The 27,254-nt window shown below is 37.1% G+C and overlaps 2 protein-coding genes across 8 annotated transcripts in view; both read left to right on the plus strand.

Annotated features, from left to right (window-relative positions):
• Positions 1-694: 694 nt before the first annotated feature.
• znf574 (zinc finger protein 574) lies at positions 695-24,374 on the plus strand. Of its 4 annotated transcripts, none has more exons than XM_058747358.1 (7): positions 695-815; positions 5,068-5,231; positions 8,535-9,996; positions 11,508-11,955; positions 18,247-18,341; positions 21,903-22,333; positions 23,357-24,373. In XM_058747358.1, the coding sequence occupies exons 2-7, from the start codon at positions 5,070-5,072 to the stop codon at positions 23,882-23,884; spliced, it is 3,126 nt and encodes a 1,041-aa protein (XP_058603341.1). In that variant the 5' UTR covers positions 695-815; positions 5,068-5,069; the 3' UTR covers positions 23,885-24,373. The 4 variants fall into 4 exon arrangements, with proteins under 4 accessions (XP_058603341.1, XP_058603340.1, XP_058603343.1 ...); XM_058747357.1 differs by lacking the exon at positions 695-815 and adding an exon at positions 857-1,110 and having other exon boundaries at positions 23,357-24,374; XM_058747360.1 differs by lacking the exon at positions 695-815 and adding an exon at positions 857-1,110 and having other exon boundaries at positions 11,514-11,955.
• A 657-nt stretch (positions 24,375-25,031) lies between these two features.
• grik5 (glutamate receptor, ionotropic, kainate 5) overlaps positions 25,032-27,254 on the plus strand; it is a 76,836-nt gene continuing 74,613 nt past the window's right edge. For all 4 annotated transcript variants that reach the window (XM_058746133.1, XM_058746132.1, XM_058746137.1 and 1 more), the window contains exons 1-2: positions 25,032-25,168; positions 25,257-25,379. The gene's annotated coding sequence lies outside the window, so the exon portion shown is untranslated. The remainder of the gene's footprint in view (positions 25,169-25,256; positions 25,380-27,254) is intronic.

A 27,254-nucleotide genomic window follows, 5' to 3' on the forward strand; every position in this document is an offset into this window, starting at 1 on the left:
CTCTAATCATGGGGGAATTTTGAAAAATTTACATTTCAGCAAAAGCAACAGATTATTTATTACATGGGATATCTTTTTTATCCTTAAATAACAAACCAAACTTAACAATTTCCCATGAGAGGATCAGTCAGTCTTACTTGTTGTCTCCAGCTGAATGCATCATTCCAGAATGTTTGTACCAAATTACACTGATAAAACAAGTTATCAACTGTTTCTATCTCCAAATTGCATAATTGGCATATATTTGAGTCCCCAATATTAAATCTGGCTCTTAAAGTCTTTACTGATTTATTGTTTTTTTTTCATGTGCAGAGGAATATTTATTGAAGCAGAGTCAAGCAGACACGGGTCATAACCAGGGCAGGCTCAGACAGCTAACCTTAACAACAAACAGGGTTGCGTTTCCCAAAAGCATGTAAGCTTAAGTACATCGTACATTGAAACCAATGGAGCTACGATCAATTTAGGCTTACGATGCTTTTGGGAAACGTAGCCCAGATAAGTAAGACTTCGCAAGAGTGTGCTGACCAACTTTTTTAAATTAAAAAATAAAATAAAAATTGTATTGCTGAAATCAAGAAGACACAAAACACTTGAACAGACAACAACAAAATAAAACAGTAAAAAAAAAATACTAAAGTCTTTACTGATGTTAAACCTGCAGAGCCCTAGATTACGTATTTTGGAAAGTACGCTTGACTTCAGAGGAATTTTATTGGCGGACTTGAAAAGTGCTGCGGACCAATGAGATTGCGTTTTGTTGAGACGTTCCAAATAACATTTCTGACAGTTACGAAAGGAGAAGGCCATAATCGGTGAGTTGTTTATTTTATCCTACCGGAGCGATATTTTTTTTGCGACTAATCCAAGGCTATCTACAGTTTCTGTAACTTAATACTAACTGTCGTCTCGGAGACTCGACTGGGGGGAGACATTCGCCCTTCGCTAACGCGCGGATTCCGCCAAACTACCACCGAAGAAGCGCGTGCTGCCCTTCTTCGGCGCTTCTCTCTCGCTCGCGCTGTGTGTTCAATGTTTGAGCGCGACCAAGCACCCATAGCGGCTGCACTTTGAATATATAGCTATCAATAAACCAATGACTGTGGCTCTGTAAATATATTTCTCACATATTTACCGTCGTTCAGTAAAAGGAAGTTGTTGCATCTTAAATGCTAGCAGGCCAGCAGAGCCCGCTAGTTGAGGCTGTTGGCTAACTAGTGTTAGCTTATTAGCCTGTCGGGCGCAGCTTCTGAGTGGCGCTGTGATCATTCTGCTGTTCCTCCAGCTCTAACACCTTTTTGGTGCAATAGAGAAACCCATGTAGCTTATTAACCGATTTAAGTGTTTGCAGCAGACATAGTTATTAATGGATGATCATTATTACTGAAAATCTAAAGGTCTGCCAATATCGGTTATTTTATGACAGAAACGTTTGTTTGTTCGTAAGTGTCATATGACCGATATGCGAAACCGTTGTTAATCATTTTATGTCTGCGTTTTGACAGTAATGCCTTGAAGCATTAATGAATTTAATTTTTAGACGAAATTATAAAAAAAAAAAAAAAACAATATGCATTAGTAATGTAGAAAGTTATGTAAATATATATAAGAATAATTACAGCACAATGTTAAATATGAAACTTTTTTAAATAATTTTATTTAAAAGCAACTTAATGAATACTATTGTTTCTTATTATACACAGTAATATATTGCCATTGTTTTGTGATACTCTTCTGGTTTGATGGCATTTATATCAGTATTTTTGACAATTATGACAATGAAGAGGAATCAACACTTATGTAAAAATGTGTGAATATTGGTGACAATGTAATATGCAATATAAATAACAACAGTAAAAATATTTTAGTTTAAAATACTGTTATGCATTTAAAATACTGGCATGCATATTTCTGTTGCAATTTAAGATGTGTATAACACATTAATTATTAAATATAATAATTATTAAAAGTCTGAATATTTGTGACAAATATTGGTAAAACCGATAATCTGTAAGTATTACTAAATAAATAAGCCATGTGAACCATATTATATACTGACATAAAATATTGCCTTCCAGCAAAAGGAGGAATCATTTTATATCCATATTTTGTTGTTTGCATTAGTGCTGTCAAACGATTAATCGCAATTGATCGCATCAAAATAAAAGTTTTTGTTTACATAATTTATGTATGTATACTGTGTATATTTATGTGTATATATATATATATATATATATATATATATATATATATATATAAATACACACACACACACACACACACAGATAGACAGTATATATTTTGAAAATATTTCCATGTATATATTTATATTCATATAACTGATATTATATAAAAAATATTTTAAATGTATAAACAACATTTTTCTTAAATATATACAGTATCTCACAGAAGTGAGTACACCCCTAACATTTTTGTAAATATTTTATTATATCTTTTCATGTGACAACTGAAGAAATGACACTTTGCTACAATGTAAAGTAGTGAGTGTACAGCTTGTATAACAGTGTAAATTTGCTGTCCCCTCAAAATAACTCAACACAGCCATTAATGTCTAAACCGCTGGCCACAAAAGTGAGTACACCCCTAAGTGAAAATGTCCAAATTGGGCCCAATTAGCCATTTTCTCTCCCCAGTGTCACGTGACTCATTAGTGTTACAATGTCTCAGGTGTGAATGGGGAGCAGGTGTGTTAAATTTGGTGTTATCGCTCTCTCTCTCTCATACTGGCCACTGGAAGTTCAACATGGCACCTCATGGCAAAGAACTCTGCCAAAGAGGATCTGAAAAAAAAGAATTGTTGCTCTACATAAAGATGGTGTAGGCTATAAGAAGTTTGCCAAGACCCTGAAACTGAGCTGCAGCACGGTGGCCAAGACCATACAGCGGTTTTAACAGGATAGGTTCCATTCAGAACAGGCCTCACCATGGTCGACCAAAGAAGTTGAGTGCACGTGCACAGCGTCATATCCAGAGGTTGTGTTTGGGAAATAGACAGTCTGATAGATAGCTACATAGTCTGCATGGCTGTCGTCCCAGAAGGAAGCCTCTTCTAATGATGATGTGCAAGAAAGCCCACAAACAATTTGCTGAAGACAAGCAGACTAAGGTCATGGATTACTGGAACCATGTCCTGTGGTCTGATGAGACCAAGATAAACTTATTTGGTTCAGATGGTGTCAAGCGTGTGTGGCGGCAACCAGGTGAGGAGTACAAAGACAAGTGTGTCTTGCCTATAGTCAAGCATGGTGGTGGGAGTGTCATGGTCTGGGGTTGCATGAGTGCTGCCGGCACTGCGGAGCTTCAGTTCATTGAGGGAACCATGAATGCCAACATGTACTGTGACATACTGAAGCAGAGCATGATCCCCTCCCTTCGGAGACTGGGCCGCAGGGCAGTATTGCAACATGATAACGACCCCAAACACACCTCCAAGACAACCACTGCTTTGCTAAAGAAGCTGAAGGTAAAGGTGATGGACTGGTCTAGCATGTCTCCAGACCTAAACCCTATTGAGCATCTGTGGGGCATCCTCAAACGGAAGGTGGAGGAGCGCAAGGTCTCTAACATCCACCAGCTCCATGATGTCTTCATGGAGGAGTGGAAGAGGACTCCAGTGGCAACCTGTGAAGCTCTGGTGAACTCCATGCCCAAGAGGGTTAAGGCAGTACTGGAAAATAATGGTGGCCACACAAAATATTGACACTTTGGGCCCAATTTGGACATTTTCACTTAGGGGAGTACTCACTTTTATGGCCAGTGGTTTAGACATTAATGGCTGTGTGTTGAGTTATTTTGAGGGGACAGCAAATTTACACTGTTATACAAGCTCACTACTTTACATTGTAGCAAAGTGTCATTTCTTCAGTGTTGTCACATGAAAAGATTAAAATATTTACAAAAATATAAGGGGTGTACTCACTTCTGTGAGATACTGTACATGCATGTGTGTGTATTTATATATACATAATAAATATACACAGTATACACATGTTGTGTAAACTATTTTTTATTTTCGATGCGATTAACTGTTTGACAGCACTAGTTTGCATACATTTAGGCTATGTTCAGCTTTGCTTCTATTTAACATTTAAATTGCATGTTTATGATTGCCAGGATGAACTTCACTGAGTCATATTTAAGCTAGTTTTGTGACATTTCAGCTGTAATTATTTGGTCTTTTGTGCCGTCTTGATAAATTATGTGGAGTGAAACTAATGAGTGTGGCTTTGTTTTGCCACAGTTTGCACGTCATGTAGCACTCAGCCCCCTCATGTTAACACTGATAACATGCTGTAAGGACATTTCACTTGCCATCTGCCATGGAATATCTGTTATTTCACACTCATTCTCCTGTCATCCTTAAAACATTTCCATCCATCCTCTTCCTGTCTGTCACTTCATGGAGGTGTGGCATGCAGCCTGAATCAGCCCAAAAAGATCCACTCTCATCAATGCTTCAGTTTCATAGTTTTCTTTTTCGACAACATTATTGTTTTCTAAATATTTGTTATTAAAGACTTTTTTTTTTTTTTGTACATAATTGTCTTATTTATTTTTAGCTTTTTTTGAGTCTCTTATGCTCACCAAGGCTGCATTTATTTGATCACAAACACAATACAAATAGTAATATTGTGAAATATTATTACACAAAATAACTAAAATAACTCTTTTCTATTTTAATATATTTTAAATAGTTTATTCCTGTGTTGTCCAAACTGAAATTTCAGCAGTCATTAATCCAGTCTTAAGTGTAACATGATCCTTCAGATATCATTCTAAATAAAATAATATAAAAAGGTATGCATCTAACAGTCCCCTTTACCTCTTTTTGTTAAATGAATGTTAAGTGCTAGATATTTTTTAATGTCTTTATTTGAAAGGGTCCAGTGGGAGTGCAAGTAGGATTGCTGCAATTTATTTTTAGTTGTACATTCTCTGTTGCATCAAAAGAGGGCGCTGTTATTGGAGGCAAACCTTTTTACCCTTAATCAAATGTAAACTTGTATTATTGTTTTACTTAAACATATTCTTGTGTGTTTTGAGCAGCCATGGAGTCCTCTTCGGTGTACATGTGTTTTCCCTGTTATCGGGAGTTTCCCACACTAGAGGAAGTGCTTGCACATCAGATGACCTGCACTGCAGAGAATCCACAACTCCTGCCCAATGAGACACCTATCGAGGCTGCAGCCGCCGCCGCCGGTCTGCAACAGGTACAGCCACATATCTAGTACCAGCATACACAGTTCACCCCTAAACTCCTTCTTTATCTTTCTGATAAATCTCACAGGAAGTCATCTTTTTCCTAAGAGTCACATGAGATGGATTTGTCAAATTCCTTTTCATTAATAAAAAGCACATTATTCTTTGTGGTGTTACTCAGCATTATCTCTAAATGGGGTGCATTAACATGCAGCTCCTGAAAGCCTGTGAAAAATGTAATCTATTTTATTCCCTTAATACCCCTTGAACTCGTAACTATAATTATCCAAAATAGACTAGAAAATTTGAAGAGCAGCTTCCAGTAATCCTGAATGGTGAGCTGAAATGTAAAAGGATAATTTTGTAAGCGGATGGGTTTTTTGCGCAACTCCTAATTTGCCTCTTCACTACAGGGGGGAAATGAGGCACTTGAGATTCTGTCTTTTACGCTCTGATGTTGATGCACTTTTACTCTAGTTGTTATAAAAACAGTCAAGTTTGAATTAATGCTTGACTGTTTTTATAATGATTGGAGTAGCTCTCTTCAAGCTAGTTATTAGTCACAGCTGAAAAAGACATTTTCTCTCTTTCTGCTTTTTAAACAAGTAGCAAATCACCACTCAGAAAAAGGTGAATCAAATGAGAAAATGTGCCTTTTCATTTTCGCATTGTCATAGACGAAGCCTCCCACAGAACTATATAGCTATTTCTCCATATAAAGGTATCTATAGGTTTTATTTTAATGGTTTTATTTAGAAATGGGTATGTTACTGTTCTGTTTTCATTTAATGGGGATTATACAGTATGTAGGCCTATATTTCAATTTTTTCATTTAGTTTTTTAAACAGGCTTTTAAATGCATTAAATAAGTGCAGACTTATGAATACTTGCAATACAGAGATTTAATTGCAAGGATCGATGCTCGCATAAAAATCTGTTTAACTAGAAATGACATTAGGTTGTGAAATGTGATTGTGAAAATGAATGCGCAAAATACATTTTAAAGTGGTGAAAAATGAACTTACAGCTTTCTTTTAAACGGAGGCAGGGGATAGAGTATTGACAGACATGTCACAAGTTTATTTTAAGTTTGATTTTGTTTATTTTGCATCAGTTACTTTAAAGGGGTCATGAACTGAGAAACCAAAATAGGGTTAGGGTTAGGGTAGGTCACTGTACTATAAAAACATCCTCAAAACTTTCTTCTTAGTCTAAAAACATCTTATATTGAAGCCAGTCTGCCAAAACGTCAGCTTGTGGAATGTAAAACTCTGATGTAATAGTGTGGATAAGCACTGCCTCCTCAGAAGAAGATCAACACCTGGTTCTACATCGCTGCCTGTTTAGGCCCGCCCACCGATTTGCGCATGTAGTGTTAATTATTACTTCTAAATTATGTTTTTTGATGTAAAAATCTTGATAACATTATAAGTGGACCTCAGAGAGCAGTACAAAATTTAAAAACAGAGGCAATTCATGACCCCTTAATACATGTTTTTATATCAATATTTTTCACCTCATTTTCAGTATGCGATGAAAACGCTGCTCCATATCAGCTGGTGGACGAGACGAGGCTGCAGCCTGTTATGTCCGTTCGCAGTGTCATCGTCTCTTTGACTTTGTTTTTAGATCTCCATCTGCTCTTATCTCATTTGAAACATCCACGCTGAAAATAGATACAACATAAGTGCATCTGTCCATCCAGTTTATGGATGTCCTCAGCCAAACCTCCCTGTCTCTCTGAGTCATCCGCTCTACTCTTAATACCCTCTCATCAAGATGGCTTAAGTGGGTGCTTAAACTATTTTAAAAAAAGATAGCATGGCGAACACAAACCGTTTATGCCATGTCAGTTCAATGGCATGTCAGAGCCGGTTGCGTCAGATGACGGTAACACGGACCCCCATGCCGTGCCCTTGGTAACAGTGAATGTTAGCTTGAATTGAGTGTGACATGAGCTAACTCCTTGAGTGGGTTTTTACACTCCGTGAGAGCTATCAGCACATGGGTGTTTCCTCTCGGTCACTGTGTTCAGGAAGAAGTTAAAAGTTTGTTCTTTTTCAGTGCATATAAAATATTAAAGGCCTTACACAATACAAAAAAAAAACAACACTCCACACTGAAAATCTGGGAATTAAATCTATTTTAAACATAGACACAAAAAAAAAACAGACAATGAAGTGTTAAATATAATCAATAATCAAATAAGCACATTATTGGCATTGATCATCTGAACTGCTTTGTACAGATGGTCAGATGTTTATGCATGTTTTACACGGAGACATTCTAAAATGTATGTTACATTCCAGCACAACTTTACAATTTAAATAGTTAATATGTAATATTCAAAATAATGATTAAAAAAAACTTAAATTCGAAAAATGTAAAATTTAAATTTATTTTTACAAAAAAAACAAAATATATATATTTATACTCCCTACAGTATAATTTATGAAAATGGATCCATGACAAATAATAAATAATAATAATAATAATAAATATCAGTTATAAAGAGAAATGCATGTAGGTAATGTACTCTTTAAATACATAACTTTCAAAATTAATTGGTTTAAAAGGTTTAAATGTAATAACATTGAAAATCTTATTTATTATTTTCAAATATGTTTTTAAATATATAATTTCTTACTTACAAATATGAATGATTAATTAATCAATATTGGGTTTTGGGGGAGTTGCACCACATGACATGGCATTACAATCAGAACCAACTTTGCCTTGTTACAGAAAAGCCAAATTATCTGATATTTTAAGAGACGTATTGACCTTGCAGTGAAGCAGTTAAAATATTTTTCTACGAAATAAATCTATTAAATAATAAATAATAAAATGATTATGCCAAATAAAAAACAACAACTTTTATTTCTTTTAAAGAGACTTTTTTTTTTTTTCTCCATAGGATATCAGGACTTAATTTTTGGACTTTACGCTCCCACAAAAATATTAAATTGATTGTATGTAAGAGTAACATTGTTAATGTATCTTTTGGGGGAAAAAACTAATATATTAAAAAAGAGCATCCTATCATTGATCCAAAGTGCAATTACAAACTTATTTCGCTCTGCAATTGCCATCCTTTGTCATCAGATTACTTGATGTGTATGTTTTCTTTCGATTTACTAGGTGGTGATGCAGGCTGTGCCAGTAAAAAAACAAAAATAAAAAAACTAATATATTTAAAAAAGAGCATCATATCATTGACCCAAAGTGCAATTCCAAACTTTTATTTTGCTCTGCACTTTGTCATCGTTTGTCATGAGATCACTTGATGTGTATGTTTTCTTTCATCTCACTAGGTGGCGATGCAGGCTATGTCAGTTCCCCAGATACAGACTCAGACAGCTGTTGATCTGTCATCTCTGCTAGAACAGAAGAAAACTTTTCAGGCGGATGCTCCACGTGTTCTGTACCAGTGTGCTGACTGTGAGGTTCTCTTTGATGCTCTGTCACTGTGGCAGCAGCACCGCAAAATGGGCTGTTGCCTTGAGATGGAACCAGGACCGGGACCTGGACCTGGAGAAGAGCAGAGTGGCGAAAGTGTTGCAACAGCAGCCCAACCGCTTCCTACCCAGCCAGAATATCAGGACTCTGAGCAGGCACAGAATGCACACGAACAGATGGAGGTGAGTGAAGAGGGAAGGCAAGCTCAAATAAAGATGGGAAGTACTAGTCAGGGATTTGTGGCAGTTGGAGAGGTTTCTGAAAGCATAGCGGCACCTAAGGCCGTACAGAGAAACCGTGTCCCCAAAGAACCGCCGGAGACTTCAGTCTCCCAGGAAACTGTGCCCGTGGAGTCTTCAGCTGAAGAAAACAGTCCTGCCACAAGGCGCAGAGGGCAAAAAAAAGCTAAGCCCCCCTCCAGCCTGCTCTGCGTGGAGTGTGGGCAAAGCTTCAGCCTGGTTCCAGAACTTGTGACTCACCGTAAGAATCAGCACGGCTTGAAGGATGCCATACACCGCTGCACGGTTTGTGGAGAGGGCTTCCTCAACACCACTCTTTTCCTCTATCACCGAAAGCAGCACCGCTCAGAGGTGGAGGACAAGCACAAGCAGGCTCAACCTGCCATTCCTCAGCTCTCCACAGCCATGCTGGAGGCCCCAGGTGAGGGACTCTTGCTTTTAGCCACAGCCGGAGAAGGCCAGAGCCTAATGGAGGTGACCACTCTGGAACAAACCATAACTGAGACCCCTGTAGCACATGTGGAGGTTGAGCTGGACAATGATGGGATGAGAGAATCCGAGGCTCTCCAGACTGAGCAGGAACCTGCTGTGGAAGGCACAGAGATTTTGGTGGAGAAGATTGTGGAGATGGTGGAGGAGAGGAATGAAGCAAACCAGGAAGAAGGCATGGAAGTGGTCGTTGATAAGATGCAAGAAGACTTGGAGATGGAAAAGAGCGCTGTGGTTGAGGAGATCCAAGGAGAGGTGGAAAGCAGCGCAGACAAGGAATCTGAGAACGCTCCCTCTTTGAGCAAAGAAGGACAGAATTTTCTCTGCCATCAGTGCGGATCTGTTTTCACTAGTGACCAGGAGTTGGCAGAGCACCGCAGAACCGAACACGGTCTGGAGGCGGCGTTGCACACCTGCACAGAGTGCGGGGCTGAGTTCATGAGCACCACACAGTTCCTGTACCATCGCCGGGAGCATAAGAACGCAGCTGCGGGAGATCCATCTGCTGGTGAAGTGAAAGGCAGGCTGTACACTACTGCAGCTCCAGCTGTTGTGAAACATGGAGACAACATGAACCTCGGACAACCAGGTCAGACTGAGTGCATGCAACACAGCACAATTCCAAAGAGACCAAACTAAGTAGGAAATCCGTACATGCTTTGTTTTTTGGGCATTTACTAACTGACAATGTAACTCTATGATTCTGGTTCGGGGCTGTACACAAACAGACCTGAGAAAAAAACGATTGCAAAGTAATCAAGTAAACAAGTTGAACAATAAATAAAAGAATAGTTCTGTCATTTACTCACCCTAATATCGTTCCAAACCTGTATGACTTTCTTTATTCTGTGGAAAATAAATTAAGATATTTTAAAGAATGTTGATAAGTTAACCAACAGTTTTAGTTGCTATCGACTTTCATTGTATGGCCTTGTATGGAAAATTAACCATGGTTTTATTGTCGTTAACGTGTAGTAAGCATGGTTCTGCTGGTTTTACTACAATACCATGTTTAAACTTTGGTTAGTGTAGCAAAACCATGGTTAATTTGTAGATAGCATGGTTTAACTATAGTAACCATGCTTTGTTGGTTTTATTTGTAGCAAAGCCATGGTTCATTTTCATAAGGGTAGTCAAAAAAACACTGAGACATTTCTCTAAATTTCTTATTTTGTCACATTTTATTTTTCCACAGTAGAAAAAAAAGTTATGAATGTAATAACTATCCCATAAAGTTAAAATTATAAAGTTACTGATGAATTATGTTTAAGTACTGGAAGTACTAGATGAATTACTTAAAATCAGAGCTTTTCAAATTAGGATCTAGAGTCCACAAGGGGTCCATGAAATATTTTAGAGAAAAGTCACTTTTTGTTTCAAATTTTGTTTCATTCTGCTTTATAAAGACGACGGAGGATCAGATCAGAAAGATCAGAAACCATGATAATAATCATAAATATTTTATTCTAATGTATTCTATTTATTTTAGTATTTTAATAGTAGAAAAAAGTAGTTAAATAATGTTTATGCTTAATGTAAAAAATATATTTTTGTAGTATTATCGGACTGATTATTGATTCACAAGAACAAATGAAAGTTTGAGTTTATTTGCAAAAACAGATAACTCTGTTATAAATTTTCAAAGATCGTTTTTTTATTATGTTATCATGTTTTTATTGTGTTTTATTGTGTTAGTTAGCTGTTTTTTTAAGTTATTTTTTAACCCAGTCAAAATAACCCAACTGCAGTTTGATTGAGATTAATTGGAATGCACAAGGAAAAAACATGATTTCTGAGAATTGTTAAAAACGGAGTTATCTGTTTTTGCAAATGAACTCTTCATATGTACTCATGTATATATTACTGACCCGAAACTTTTGACCGGTAGTGTACATGGAAGTGATAGATGCATTTTATTGATTTAGCAGTACCTGCTAAATGTAACAAATTTCTGTTATCTGAACAGACTGTGATATGGTTCACATAATCAGCATTTCACAACGTTCATAACATTTAAGCCTGAAATGTATCAAATTAATCCGATATTACATGGACAGTCTCCTTCGTTTAGATTTCCTGTTAACAAAGTGTTTCTGTCAGCAGCAGCAGCAGCAGCAGACGGCGCCATTGAGGCTCCCGCCAAGCTGAGCCGCGACTGGTCACGCACTGCCCTGCCTCACGAGTGCCCACATTGTGGGCAGGGCTTTACACGGCGCAGCCGTCTGCGTGAGCATGTGTTCCAGCACACAGGTGAGAAACTCTTCAACTGCAAAATTTGCAAAAAGAGCTTCCCGTCTCCGTCCAACCTGCTACGTCACAACCTGACCCACGGAGGATCCCGCATATTCAACTGTCCCCTCTGTGACAAGCGCTTCTTCCAGCCGACGTCACTCAAACGCCACATGCTGATTCACCAGGAAGGTGAAAGCCAGGAACGCAAGATCAGAGGCAGAGGAAAAGGCAAGGGACAATCAAGCGATGGGCGTCTGCACATCTGCCCAGAGTGCCCAGCGAGCTTCAAGTTTGAGTCCCAACTGAAGAGTCACAGGTCTGTGTGTGTTTCATCCAATGATCTAAATTCATCATCACTTTCAGAAACAAAACAATATATATATATATATTATACAGTGGTGGCCAAAATTATTAGAACACTAGTATTTTCACCAGCTAAAAAATGGTTTTAAGTCAGTTATTTCTATCTTTTGCTGTAGTGTGTCAGTAGGAAATAGCCATTTACATTTCCAAACATTCATGTTGCCATTAATTTTAATAATCCAGTGAGATTTTTGGCTGATCTGATCATCATCAGTCTGTCTGGAATGACATGAAGAAACAGAACAAACTGAGACAGAATAAATCCAGAAGAACTGTGGCAACGTCTCCAAGATGCTTCAAGAGACCTACCTGCAAAGCTACCTGAAAAACTATGCGCAAGTGCACCGAGGGCAAAAGCTGCTTTAAATGCAAAGTATGGTCACAACAAATGTTGATTTAAGTTAATTGATGATAAATCTATTTATAACATTATTTTTGACAGCATCCTCATTTTACAGCATTTTTACACAAGTGCCTAAACCTTTAACAGTACTGTAGCTTTGCAGGTAGGTTTCCTGAAGCATCTTAGAGACGTTGCCACAGTTCTTCTGGATTTATTCTGTCTCGGTTTGTTCTGTTTCTTCATGTCATTCCAGACAGACTGATGATGATCAGATCTGATCTCTGTGTGGAGCACTGGCTTTTGTCAGACAAAAATCCCATTGGATTATTACAATTAATGGCAAAATGAATGTTTGGAAATGTAAACTGATATTTCCTACTGACACACTACAGCAAAAGAAAGAAATAACTGACTTAAAACCATTTAAGTTCTAATTTGGTTATAAATCTGATCTTTAGGAGCGACTGTCCGCACTGTCATTTAGCAAGTGATGAAATCTGATCCGTTTGTTCAGACAGTGTAGTCAGTATCCGGTGCATCAACATGGGTTGTTGTAGTAATGATGTGAGCATCAGCATGATGCCAGACTTTCTCAAACAACAACTTTAAGTAGCTGTCAGTGTGGGAAGAGAGGACTGAAAACTGCCTCTTCTCCTGTCTATCATGACATCTCGCTGCGGTGCTGAAGTATGAGGCGCGTGAGAGAACAGATGAGTTTTGTGTGTATACCAAAAGAGTGAGTGAAAATGATGTATACTGCTGAAAGCATAGAAAGCATTATGTGTATTTTTTGTGTGACGGGTTTGAGTTAGATATACCAAAAAATTAGATTTTTGCTGCCTGTCTGAGCAAAGGGCCTGATGCCAGATTCATTTGAGCAGGAACTTGAGATGCCACCGGACTAACCATAGAATGTTTCTGTCGGTTAACAAGCTCTATTTGTGCCCTTCCATGTTATGGTCCACGTCCCTACAGGTTTTTCTGCGCCGGAAACACTTGCCCTGTCAAACTGTACAACATCAGGAAGATCTCAGAAGTGATCAATTAAACAAGTGCCTCTGACATTTCTCATTTCCCATGTGATGTATTTAGCAATGCCTTATTTTGGCATCCAGTCAATGTGAATCTTGAAGGAACAAAAACAGGAGCGCTAAACATTCACCATAGACTTTAGGCATTATGCTCTTATGTGGCTTTGCTTTTCTCAAGATTTAAAAAAAAAGTACACTTTTATTCATCAAGGATGCATTAAACTGATCAAAGGTGACCGTAAAATTATACTGTCACAAAAATATTTCTATTTCAAATAAATGCTGTTCTTTTGAACTGTCTATGCACCAAAGTTTCATGAGGAATGCAAAAGTTTCATGAGGAATGCAAAAGTTTCATGAGGAATGCAAAAGTTTCATGAGGAATGCAAAAGTTTCATGAGGAATGCAAAAGTTTCATGAGGGAATGCAAAAGTTTCATGAGGAATGCAAAAGTTTCATGAGGAATGCAAAAGTTTCATGAGGAATGCAAAAGTTTCATGAGGAATGCAAAAGTTTCATGAGGAATGCAAAAGTTTCATGAGGAATGCAAAAGTTTCATGAGGGAATGCAAAAGTTTCATGAGGAATGCAAAAGTTTCATGAGGAATGCAAAAGTTTCATGAGGAATGCAAAAGTTTCATGAGGAATGCAAAAGTTTCATGAGGAATGCAAAAGTTTCATGAGGAATGCAAAAGTTTCATGAGGGAATGCAAAAGTTTCATGAGGAATGCAAAAGTTTCATGAGGGAATGCAAAAGTTTCATGAGGGAATGCAAAAGTTTCATGAGGAATGCAAAAGTTTCATGAGGAATGCAAAAGTTTCATGAGGAATGCAAAAGTTTCATGAGGGAATGCAAAAGTTTCATGAGGAATGCAAAAGTTTCATGAGGAATGCAAAAGTTTCATGAGGAATGCAAAAGTTTCATGAGGAATGCAAAAGTTTCATGAGGAATGCAAAAGTTTCATGAGGAATGCAAAAGTTTCATGAGGGAATGCAAAAGTTTCATGAGGAATGCAAAAGTTTCATGAGGAATGCAAAAGTTTCATGAGGAATGCAAAAGTTTCATGAGGGAATGCAAAAGTTTCATGAGGAATGCAAAAGTTTCATGAGGAATGCAAAAGTTTCATGAGGAATGCAAAAGTTTCATGAGGAATGCAAAAGTTTCATGAGGAATGCAAAAGTTTCATGAGGAATGCAAAAGTTTCATGAGGAATGCAAAAGTTTCATGAGGAATGCAAAAGTTTCATGAGGGAATGCAAAAGTTTCATGAGGAATGCAAAAGTTTCATGAGGAATGCAAAAGTTTCATGAGGAATGCAAAAGTTTCATGAGGAATGCAAAAGTTTCATGAGGAATGCAAAAGTTTCATGAGGAATGCAAAAGTTTCATGAGGAATGCAAAAGTTTCATGAGGAATGCAAAAGTTTCATGAGGGAATGCAAAAGTTTCATGAGGAATGCAAAAGTTTCATGAGGAATGCAAAAGTTTCATGAGGAATGCAAAAGTTTCATGAGGAATGCAAAAGTTTCATGAGGGAATGCAAAAGTTTCATGAGGAATGCAAAAGTTTCATGAGGAATGCAAAAGTTTCATGAGGAATGCAAAAGTTTCATGAGGAATGCAAAAGTTTCATGAGGAATGCAAAAGTTTCATGAGGGAATGCAAAAGTTTCATGAGGAATGCAAAAGTTTCATGAGGAATGCAAAAGTTTCATGAGGAATGCAAAAGTTTCATGAGGAATGCAAAAGTTTCATGAGGAATGCAAAAGTTTCATGAGGAATGCAAAAGTTTCATGAGGAATGCAAAAGTTTCATGAGGAATGCAAAAGTTTCATGAGGAATGCAAAAGTTTCATGAGGAATGCAAAAGTTTCATGAGGAATGCAAAAGTTTCATGAGGAATGCAAAAGTTTCATGAGGAATGCAAAAGTTTCATGAGGAATGCAAAAGTTTCATGAGGAATGCAAAAGTTTCATGAGGAATGCAAAAGTTTCATGAGGAATGCAAAAGTTTCATGAGGAATGCAAAAGTTTCATGAGGGAATGCAAAAGTTTCATGAGGAATGCAAAAGTTTCATGAGGAATGCAAAAGTTTCATGAGGAATGCAAAAGTTTCATGAGGAATGCAAAAGTTTCATGAGGAATGCAAAAGTTTCATGAGGAATGCAAAAGTTTCATGAGGAATGCAAAAGTTTCATGAGGAATGCAAAAGTTTCATGAGGAATGCAAAAGTTTCATGAGGAATGCAAAAGTTTCATGAGGAATGCAAAAGTTTCATGAGGAATGCAAAAGTTTCATGAGGAATGCAAAAGTTTCATGAGGAATGCAAAAGTTTCATGAGGAATGCAAAAGTTTCATGAGGGAATGCAAAAGTTTCATGAGGAATGCAAAAGTTTCATGAGGAATGCAAAAGTTTCATGAGGAATGCAAAAGTTTCATGAGGAATGCAAAAGTTTCATGAGGGAATGCAAAAGTTTCATGAGGAATGCAAAAGTTTCATGAGGGAATGCAAAAGTTTCATGAGGGAATGCAAAAGTTTCATGAGGAATGCAAAAGTTTCATGAGGGAATGCAAAAGTTTCATGAGGAATGCAAAAGTTTCATGAGGAATGCAAAAGTTTCATGAGGGAATGCAAAAGTTTCATGAGGAATGCAAAAGTTTCATGAGGAATGCAAAAGTTTCATGAGGAATGCAAAAGTTTCATGAGGAATGCAAAAGTTTCATGAGGAATGCAAAAGTTTCATGAGGAATGCAAAAGTTTCATGAGGAATGCAAAAGTTTCATGAGGAATGCAAAAGTTTCATGAGGAATGCAAAAGTTTCATGAGGAATGCAAAAGTTTCATGAGGGAATGCAAAAGTTTCATGAGGAATGCAAAAGTTTCATGAGGAATGCAAAAGTTTCATGAGGAATGCAAAAGTTTCATGAGGAATGCAAAAGTTTCATGAGGGAATGCAAAAGTTTCATGAGGAATGCAAAAGTTTCATGAGGGAATGCAAAAGTTTCATGAGGGAATGCAAAAGTTTCATGAGGGAATGCAAAAGTTTCATGAGGAATGCAAAAGTTTCATGAGGAATGCAAAAGTTTCATGAGGAATGCAAAAGTTTCATGAGGAATGCAAAAGTTTCATGAGGAATGCAAAAGTTTCATGAGGAATGCAAAAGTTTCATGAGGAATGCAAAAGTTTCATGAGGAATGCAAAAGTTTCGCGAGGGAATGCAAAACATTTGTGTAAACTTTTTTCCTCCCACCCTGAATTTTTTCCACTCACCCCGAATTTTTCCCACCACAATGTCCTGTAAAGGGCTCCGTATAAATGTGACCCTGGACCACAAAACTAGTCATAAGGGGCAATCTTTTTAATTATATTTTAATAAATAAGCTTTCCATTGATGTATGGTTTGTTAGGATTGGGCAACATTTGGCCGAGATACAACTATTTGAAAATCTGGAATCTGAGGGTGCAAAAAATTCAAAATATTGAGAAAATCGCTTTTAAAGTTGTCCAAATTAAGTCCTTAGCAATGCATATTATTCATCAAAAATTAAGTTTTGATATATTTACGGTAGGAAATTTACAATAATTTCATGGAACGTGATCTTTATTTAATATCCTAATGATTTTTAAAAAGAAAAGTCAATGTATTGTTGGCTATTGCTACAAATATACCCGTGCAACTTATGACTGGGTTTGTGGTCCAGATTCACAAATGTGTATAACCTCATGCAGTTTGATGAAAGTAAATAAGACATACACAGAATTGCTTAAATAAATTATATTTTACACATATCATAAATGACATTTACACATTCAATTGTACATACATTTTTCCCTTTGTTTTTCACAAAGGAGATATTTGTAGAAATGTAGGAATGAGTAGAGGAGAGTGAATGATTCCAGTACAGAGAAAATTCAAAACATGATGGATTTTCAGATTGAAATGCTTGGCATAGTTAAACACTTGGTGGAGCTGAAAATGAAAAACATTCAACAGGGTGAATGCTTCTTCCTACTAAGTACCTTAATGATGGTAGTGTGAGATATGACTGCTTCCCTTACGTGATTGCAATTATTTCCTTTGTGTTTTGTGTCATCAGCATATTGGCTACAATTGAATGTGCTGTTACTTACTCTGTAACAATCTGAATTCTAAAGAAGTTCAATAACCAGATTTGCAGAATGCCTCTTTATAATACTTTATGCGAGATTATAATGCTTACCTAATTATTTGAAACTCTATTCTCAAGGGCCTTCATTACTGGATTTCTCATAATGCTCAGTGGCACAGGAGTAAAACACATTAATGCTGCAATTGTACAGAGTTATTATCTCGGTACCATCAAACTTTCTTGATTTTCCAGAGCAGTGGTACAGCTAATAAGATCGGAATGCAGATAAACTGTTTGGTTGTTTACAACTAATAAGCATATGTCAGTAATTTACTTAATTAAAATGTCAATAATTAAAAAAAAAAAAAAGAAATCGGATGATATTTCTTCCTCCAGTCATTTTACTGAGGGCACTGGTTAAAGATGACACATTGCCACGGGACTGGAAAGTAAATATAAGCAGTAATTATTGATGTCAGGAATAATTAGTAAGGACCCTGCTGATTTTAATCCTATGCAAGACATTATAGAGTCTGCCACTCTCTAGCACGCCTCAGTTTAATGACGTTTCTTTTGCTCAAAGTTGAAGCTGCATTATTTTCTGGTGATGTTAATTATACCTCTATGCGAGTACATGACTGTGTGCCTGATGATATGTGGGTGAATTCAAACGTGAATTTTCTCACAGCGATTGTTGCTGGATTGGCTCCAGGGATTGCATGATGCAGTCTTTCTTATTCACTTTCTCTCTGTTTTTCGCTGTTCTAGACTCCTACACACCAGCCATCCCTTCCCTTGCAATGTGTGCGGGGAGGCATTTATACGACGCAAAGAGCTGGACCTCCACTCTCTCATCCACCAAGGTCAGCCTGCAGGAAACAATTACACACTCAGCCTTTTGTCCTTACAAGCTCTTGTTCACATGCTATTTCTTACATGCATGCATTAAGATTAGGCCTGGCAATTGTTTAATTATTTAATCGAATTAATTAAACAATATGCCTATTAATTTAATTGACCGCATATAATTTTTTGCTTAGAAAAGCCCCCAAATGAAGATATTATATCACTGTGGCAGACAGAAGCATATATATTACATAAAAAAAAAAAAAAAAAAAAGAACAGTAAAATTTAATTTAATTGTACAGTCTAAAAAATGCTGGGTTAAATACAACCCAGTGCTGGGTAAATATGCTGGGTTGTTTTCAACCAACAGTTGGGTTAAATGTTTAACCAAACCTTCTGGGCAGTAACCAATCTCTGGGTTCGTCCATTTTTTACCCAGCTCTGGATTGTATTTAACCCAGCGGTATATATATATGTATATATGTATGTGTGTGTATATATGTATGTGTGTATATATGTATGTGTGTGTATGTATATAAACAAAGCTACTTCTAAAGCTACTGTTTGTAATAACTGTTCAATATGTATTATATAATAATTGCTGTAAATCAACATGGTTATCCCAAGTACACTCATAAACTCACTTTATTAATTGGCCTAATCGGTTTCTCTTTTCGACTTGCAGCTCTGTGTGGGTTAATGTTGTGCTTCTGACCACACACACACACACACACACACACACACAGAGACACACACACACACACACACACTCTGACAGATCTGTCAAATGAATGAGCTTTCATCGATTGCTTCCAAGTAAATAGATGGGGTCAAAGGTCACATTGATCAGGATGGGTTGTGTGTATTGATAAGATCAGCTGCTGATCACTATCACCTCTGATCAGAGGCTCTTACACGGATCAGTCCGGTGCCGCAGCTGCTCCTCTCTTTCGCTGAACAGAAGCAGAGAACGAAGCAGAATAGATTTTTTATACAGGTGTAAATAAGGGAGTGCAGAGTTGCTTAGCAGAAGCTTTTAAAAGCCTGTAAAGGTCAGTGAGGCTGAGTCACAGCCTGACAGTTTGAATGCTCTGCATCTAAACATCACATCACCCGTGACCCCCATAAAGTGCTGTTATTTCTGCGTATGCGCTGTGCATTCTGTGAAATGTCTGTTTATCAGCTGCCTCCCTCTGATTGGTCCTGTGTAAATAAGAGGGAGCTTTTTGTGTGCTCGTGTTTGTGTTGCTCTCTCTGTCTCCGGCCCTCTTTTTAGATAAGGAACAAACAATACGTGTTTGTTTTTCTCACTCGATAAGAAGCAGAAGATTATTTTTGCTTGTGTGTGAGGGAACGTGTTCATAAACATAAGTATCTCTCATGTCCGGTACATCAGAAGCTGGAGACTGGAGAATCTGTTTGCCTCTCCATTTCTCTTATTGTAGATAAGCACTTTAGGATGCATTTAATATGAATGGGGTAAGTCGGCTACTTTTAACTTGCATTGTCTTCTGTTCAAGGAGAAATGAGAGAAAAGTAAAACTAACAGAAAGAGGTGATTTTTCTCCGAAAAAAAAAAAAGGTTAATTTGCATAACTTGCCCAACATGGGGGTAAACTCTGTCATGTCCAGGGTAAAGTTGATTTGCTAGGATATATATGTGATTTATTCATATTTTAATTGTATTTTTTAATTGAGCACAGGCACAGTTTACCCTGAAGCATCTCACACTTTACCCCATAGCTACCAATCTGGAAATAATTGTTCGCTTTAATAATCTAAGGCACAGTTCATCCAAAAATTAAAATTACCCCATGATTTACTCAACCTCAATCCATCCTAGGTGTATATTACTTTCTTCTTTCAGGCGAATATAGTCAGAATATGGTCAAAAAAGGTCCTGGCTCATCCAAGCTTTATAATGGCAGTGAATGGTGGTAAAAATTTTGAATCCATCCATCGTAAAAGGTTTTCCACATGGCTAATAAAGGGTTAAAAAAGGCCTTCTGAAGCGAAGCGCGTTTGTGTAAGAAAAATATCCATATTTAAAATGGAATAAGGCGTAATGTAAATGTAATCTCTCGCTTCCACTAACTGTCATATGCGTGTTCTCAAGAGAGTGGCGTTTTTGTAGGATTTATGGGTGTAGCGTAAACTGCGGTGAGAATATGCTAGTCTTGCGAGAACCAAGTTTTATACAGCAAAGGAAAACCAGTCTCCTTTTGCTTTACGTCGAAAGACATTTTTCTTTACACATACTTGTTTATACTTCTAATTTGTGACGCAGCTTACGCTACGCCTACGTCCTCCGTCATCCTCTGAAACGCCATTCTCTTGTGAACGTGTGTACGACAGTTAGCGGAAGCTAGAGATTACAGTTTCTTAAGTTTTAAAAATGGATATTTTTCTCACACAAACACATTGATTCACTTCAGGAGGCCTTTGTTAACTTCCCGAAGCCATGTGGAGCACTTTGTATGAAGGATGAATGAATGTACTTTTTGGGCTTCAAAATCCTGACCTCCATTTACTGCTATTATAAAGCTTGGGAGAGCCCGGACATTTTTTAATTGAACTCAGATGATTGTATTTGTCTGAAAGAAGAAAGTCATATACACCTTGAGGCTCATGGGGTAATTTTCATTTTTGGGTGGTTTTATGCATTAGTAATTCATCAAGATGTATGATATGTTTTTAGACATGGACAAATTAGCTTTGATTATAAAATACATTTTACCTGCGTCGAGAGAATTTACTTTTAAATATCCTTTCATCCTAAAAATGTCATTATTTTTCATCCCTCAGTCTAGTGCTGTATGATGATTTAAATATGGACATGTGAACACAGTAGTAGTTTCCATCCACATATATTTTTACATGCATTTTAGGACATCATAAAAAAGCTGTATGGAAATGACAAAAAATGCATAAAATTTTAAAATGTGCATGAATAAAGTGCTCAGTTGAGGTTGATCCTTTTTTTTTACTCTGATTAGAAAATATGCACATTAAATGTGATAGAAAACCATTACTGAATAAATTCCTGAATATAAAGTCACGTGATTTGTCTCAACACATCATATGATTGGACAGTTGGATAAACCAGCAGACCAATCACACTGCTCACCTTCTCAAATGTTGTTTTATTCTTTCTGAAATGCCTGAGTCAAAGTCTGTCATTACAATTACATTATGATTTGGCATAATTACCTCCCAGAACTGTCTAACACATTTGCGTTCCCACACATCAGGCATTCGCCTCAGAATGCAAGATTAACCAACAGCGTTTGTTACTGCATTTCATCTACACACTCTAAGCGCAAATAATTTATTATGTGGGAGAAAAGAGCTACGGTGTCTTCCCCGATTGCAGAAATCCATTTTTATTATTGATCATTTGCACCAGTTTCCCAGGAAGTAACAGTTTAGTTCTCTCAAACACATAAAATGGAAACTATGCTTTATTTGCAGATGTTTATGCAATATTCCAAATTTTCACTTCAGTTTGCCACTTTGGGTGGAAACATGGCTAGTGACACATCTTACCTCACTCTCAAACTCTCTGTCTTTGTTTGTAGATAAAGAACCAAAGACTTGTCCTAACTGCGGCTCTCAGTTCCTGAATCAGACAGTGCTGGACACACACCTGCAGCGCTGCACAGGAGAGGACACGGGCCGCCGTAGATATAAAGGTCAGGGAAGAGGCAAGGTGGGAGGTCAGCTGGAGTGTGATATGTGCGGCCACCGCTGCGTGACTCAGGATGGTCTTGACCTGCATCGCCTCTCCCACACGGGTCAGACGCCCCTGCGGTGCCCACTCACCCCCTGCAGACGCCGCTTTGCCTCCAGCGCTGCTCTAGGGGAGCATCTCGTGGCCCACTGCTGTGGAGCGTTAGGCAAAAGAAACGCCCCACGCCGATTCACCTGCGAGTTCTGCGGGAAGGAGTTTGCCTACGCGTCCACCTTCACCGTTCACATGAGGACACACACCAACGAGAGACCCTTTGAGGTATGTTTCTGTTTTTCTGGAAAGAGAGATCCGGAATGACTCAAATATGTGCTGGTTCCAGAGTTAAGTTGTATTGTAATTTTTTTAATTTAGTTTTTGTGTGAAAAAAGGTAAATACTCTTATATGTCATTAGTTTTACTAACTCCCTTTGGGTTACGAGTCCGACTCTCTAACCATTACCTCTAAACATTAACCATGTAATATTACTTCCTTAATATTACAATGATTTGGGAAGCATCATGTGAAAATGAAGCAATGGCTGCTAAAAATTTAGCTTTAGAAAAAATACTTAATTTAAAAAAAAAAAAAAAAGTTATTTTAATTTTTAATAACATTTTACAATATTGCAGTTTTTACTGTATTTGTGATCAAATAATGCAGCTTTGGAGAACAAGAATAATGTACAAACGTTTAAGAGTTTTAAACAATCAGTGAAAATGATTTATCAACATTAAATTTCAAAATCTACCAAAATAGTACATAAAATATTTTATTTATTTATTAGCGACTTTTTAAAGTTTCTATGTTGTAATTTCTTCAGGCTTTAGAGACTTTATTTATTTATTTATTTATTTTTTGGTGATCAAGCAAAATAACATCATTAGAACAAACAACCAAAGAAGAAGGAATAACAGGCATATTGTTAATAATTTGACAGTCGGACAAGAAAGAAAGAAAATAAACAAACAAATAAATAAATAAAATAAGCAAGAAGAAGAGAGAGGAAAAAAATTTAATAAAATAAATACAAGGGTTACATTTATATAATCATAATCATTCCTTTATATAATCCAATAAGGTGGACTTTAGAGACTTTATTAATATCCATGTTGCAAACTATTACTTTTACAAAATACTATAACATTGTGGCATTAATTTTTTTTTAATTAAATCATAAAATTTTTTGCATATTTTCCATCTTCTCTCTATTATCAGTGCAAATATCTGAAACTACTTCATTAACAATCAGTAATGATGAGCCTCATTCTTTTTCACACATTCACCTCCTCTCTCTGTTTCAGTGCTCTCATTGCGGGAAGCGTTTCCGGCAGCTTCCACACCTGCAGGATCACGAGCGCATTCATAGCGGCGAGCGTCCGTTCACGTGCTGGGTGTGCGGTAAAAGCTTCAGCGTAGCAGCGAGGTTAACGGAGCACGCCCGTGTGCATAGCGGTGAGCGGCCGTACATCTGCCCTCGGTGTCCCACCGCCTTCCGCTCACGACCCAACCTCGACAAACACATGCGTCTGCACGCCAACGACCCCATGGATCCTTCCGCACAGAACGCAGATGATGACGCAGCGGTGCAGACCATCCTCTTAGTACAGGAGTCTGCTTCATCTTCACCATCCTCCTCCTCATCCGCCATGCCTGTGGTCCAGGAGGGCATGCTGGTGGCAGAGGAAGGCAGCTCCTCTGTGGTCTTCCTGCACCCCAACCTTACCATGCCCACCATCACTATGCCAACTATCACAGTTCCCTCTATAAATGTAGTGGCGGGTCAGGATGTGCCTCACACTATTGAGGTTATCTTAGAGGAGACTGTGTAAAAACATAATCAGATGAATTCAAAGGGGACAAGGGGTGGGGGGTGAACATGAAGAATTTTTTTTTTTTTTTTTGAAAGAGAAAGGCAGATTCAACAATAGTTCAGGACTTAACAAAAGTTTATGTGTGGATTTCTGAGAGATGCCTCGTTAATTAGGCTTTTGCAATATAGAAATACAACAACTCAGCATCTTTCCCTGGAGAAAGTGAAATCACAAAGGTTTTTGCATATGAATGGCAATTGTAATTACACGTTGATTTTATCTTATGGTTTGAGTGTTTTATCTGCCTTTAATACAAAAAATGGACCATAATTTGTGGTGTTTAATTTTAATAAAAAGCTTGAGCGTGTTGGGGTCTGTTACCGTTTCATTTAAAGAGATTTTGACTTTAGCAAACTGGAATGAAGTCGCTGATGAAGTAGAAATGTTCTTGTCAACTCACTGATGACTGCACATGAAGCTTTGGCCAGTCAGGGAAAATAATTTTTGCTGATCATTTCGAATGAATTAAAGGTGCTATGTCAGAATTTTTTAATCATTTATTTATTTATTTTTCTACTTCAGGATTGTTACTCTAGTATTCTTGCACTCCAAACACTCCTCAGAATGGCCATTCCCATGTTAAAAGGAATTGTACTGAATGTGCTCTTGTAATGTACTTTAAATCTTAGAAGTATATTTTTCCTTCAGTACTTGCAGATCGTATAAAAGGCCACTTAAGTGTACTTAAAGAGAGTACATTTTCATTACTGTTTCTAAACACATCTTTTAAATTTATTTCATTCAAATTTGATACATTTTATATGTACTCATTGTAACTTAATAACAAATACATGACATACACGTTTCAATAGAAATTACATTAAAACATGTTTTATTCTGCCAAAATGCTTATCAAAACATTAAGCAGTACACTTTAATCATATTTCCAAGACAGTAGAAGTAATTATGAAATTACAAATGAAGAAATTGCTTAAAGTTACACTTGAGTGGGTTGGCTAATTGCATTTAATATACATTTAAACTATAATATATATTTATTTAATTATAACTGACATGCAATTAATTGTCTGAAAACATGACACTTGCTGTATCTGTCAATCATTTTGCGCGTTCACAGCTGGCAGTCCATATATGGGAACCGGAAGCGTAGCGTGTGACGGATGAACTTGAATCAGTTTTCGTGAGTTTGGAGCATGCAGTGTGTTCGCGAATTCTTACGATTTAAACGACTACAAATTTAAAAGTAACAGTTAAATAAAGAGACCAAAAACACACAAGACTGTGAGTATTGCTAAAGCTTTTTAACGTTTGAGGTAGCTGAGAGTCGCATGAAAACGGAAGGCGTTTCTGTTGTGCTTCTGCGTTACAGGTAAAGATAACGCGGGAGTTCCGTCAAAGCGGTGTGGTTGGTGAAAGGTGGCGGAAGTTCTAGAACACATTCTAGTAACATCGCTTGCCACCATCACCATTAACCATCTTGTTCCTTTTAAACGTAAGTAATAGTAAGCTAATAATTTAGGTTTAATAATTTGGGTTTATTACTGGGGGTAGTAGGCCTATAGATTGCGCTGCCCTAGGGGTGCAGAAACCAACTTAGAAATTACTGTTAGCAACAAAATAGGGCTCAATAAAGGAGGGTTCAATAAAAAGCGAAATGTATAATAATAATAATAGTGAAAATAGAAGAATAAGCAATTCTTCAGCCAGGTAATATATAGTTCATCATCCTAACTATAGGCCATTTATGGTTGCCGAGCAACATGGATGTATAATGTGTGGTCCCAGGTGTGCTGCTTCTGGAAAAAATGGCCAGATATTTGCAGAAAAGAGGCATAATTTGTCCAGCCTATTCACCTCAGAATAGTGTGCTGAGAATCAGGCCTCTTTTCGTGCAAGCACAAATGAAATAACGTGAAACAAGTCTTTTAAATGTCAATTTTTCTTTCTTTCTTTTTTTTTTTCTCGACGTTCACCAGCCCCCCAGAGCACAAACATAGTAAATGAACCTGCAGTTTTAGATGTAAGTGATGACTGCAGTGAAACCAGCACTTTGGGCTCTTTAACTGCAAATCTCGTCATGAATTTTCACTAGTTGAATGAGGTTTGAGTTGAGCTCCATTACCTCAGCTCATTGAGAGATTGAGGCTAAGTAGAGCCATTACTGGATCTCATAGTGTTTGCCTGCACTCGCTTCTTTGCTCCCTCAATTTACTCGGGGCCCGCTGAACTCCTCCCCCATACAGCTGCTGCATCATTATGATTAGTCCCATAAATGATAGACAGTGATATCGGAACAGCATTTCCCTTCCCTGCACTGAATTCCCAAATAACTATTTGATAGATATCTTCCCCAGCTCATTAATTTACAGACTTTGTCTAGCGATTACTGCGTGACCTTCATGTAAATGAGCAATTTGGCAATTTAAGATGCACCAGCGGTCTTTTTTGCCATTGAACTGCTTTAGGGGACAAATAAATAAGATAATCGATTTATACAAAATGCTTTTGATTGAATCTACTTTCTGTTAACAACACAGTTGATAACACAGTTGTTTCTGAGCCATGTGGCATAGAAGATGCTATCAAACCGAAAGGAATATTCCCAGATCAGTTATGTTAAGATCAATCAACAGCATTTTCACATAATGTTGGTTACCACAAAAATGAATTTTGACAGATTTGTCCTTTTATTAAAAAAATAAATAAAAATCCACCGTGATGGGTGACACATAACTCAATAGCCGGTTTTGTGGGTTATGATTCATAAATCATGTCCTCCAACCACCAGGAGTCTAAGCCTTTAAAATTCTAATATAATTCATAAAATAGGCTATTATTGAAAAAATACAATTAAATTTTTGTATCTGTAAACAATGATTGACTTTTTAGTCAAACTCAAATTTTAATTCAGTTGTAATTCTGAATCACATTAAATAATAAATCTAAATCCAAGTAGTGATTTCCTGATATTTTTGTTTTAGCTAGTAGCATTGCAAGGTCAGAATGGCTGTTTTTGTTGACAAATCGGCTGGTGAGGGAAAATTAATTTCAAACCCCTAAGAAAAAAAAAAATGCAGATTAACTTTTTCTGTGTAAAGTTATATCTACTTTGTTGGCATGATAACACAGCACCCTAACTGTAAAAAGAAAAAGACTAAAAAGTCCATAAAAATAACTGTACAGCTCAAATAGTAGGTTTCAGCAGAAGAATTTATCTAAGTGGTTAAATGAAATAATTAGCTTCATATTTCTGCTTTTAAAAATATTGGCCACATTCACTTCCATATAAGTGTCACACCATAACCTTGAGTTTTGTTAAAGTTAAGGGCCAGTCATAATTATAATTTTTTTTTTTAATTAATTAACA

Source organism: Onychostoma macrolepis, chromosome 16 (assembly GCF_012432095.1).
Source record: "Onychostoma macrolepis isolate SWU-2019 chromosome 16, ASM1243209v1, whole genome shotgun sequence".
Taxonomy (NCBI): Eukaryota; Metazoa; Chordata; class Actinopteri; order Cypriniformes; family Cyprinidae; genus Onychostoma; species Onychostoma macrolepis.

What these genes read in the sequence shown, in the direction of transcription:
- znf574 (XM_058747358.1), top strand. Translation starts at nt 5,070, where the DNA reads ATGGAGTCCTCTTCGGTGTACATGTGTTTTCCCTGTTATCGGGAGTTT. An exon ending in CCGCCGCCGGTCTGCAACAG is followed by an intron (nt 5,232 to 8,534) that starts GTACAGCCACAT and finishes TCATCTCACTAG; the next exon opens with GTGGCGATGCAGGCTATGTC. An exon ending in CATGAACCTCGGACAACCAG is followed by an intron (nt 9,997 to 11,507) that starts GTCAGACTGAGT and finishes TGTTTCTGTCAG; the next exon opens with CAGCAGCAGCAGCAGCAGAC.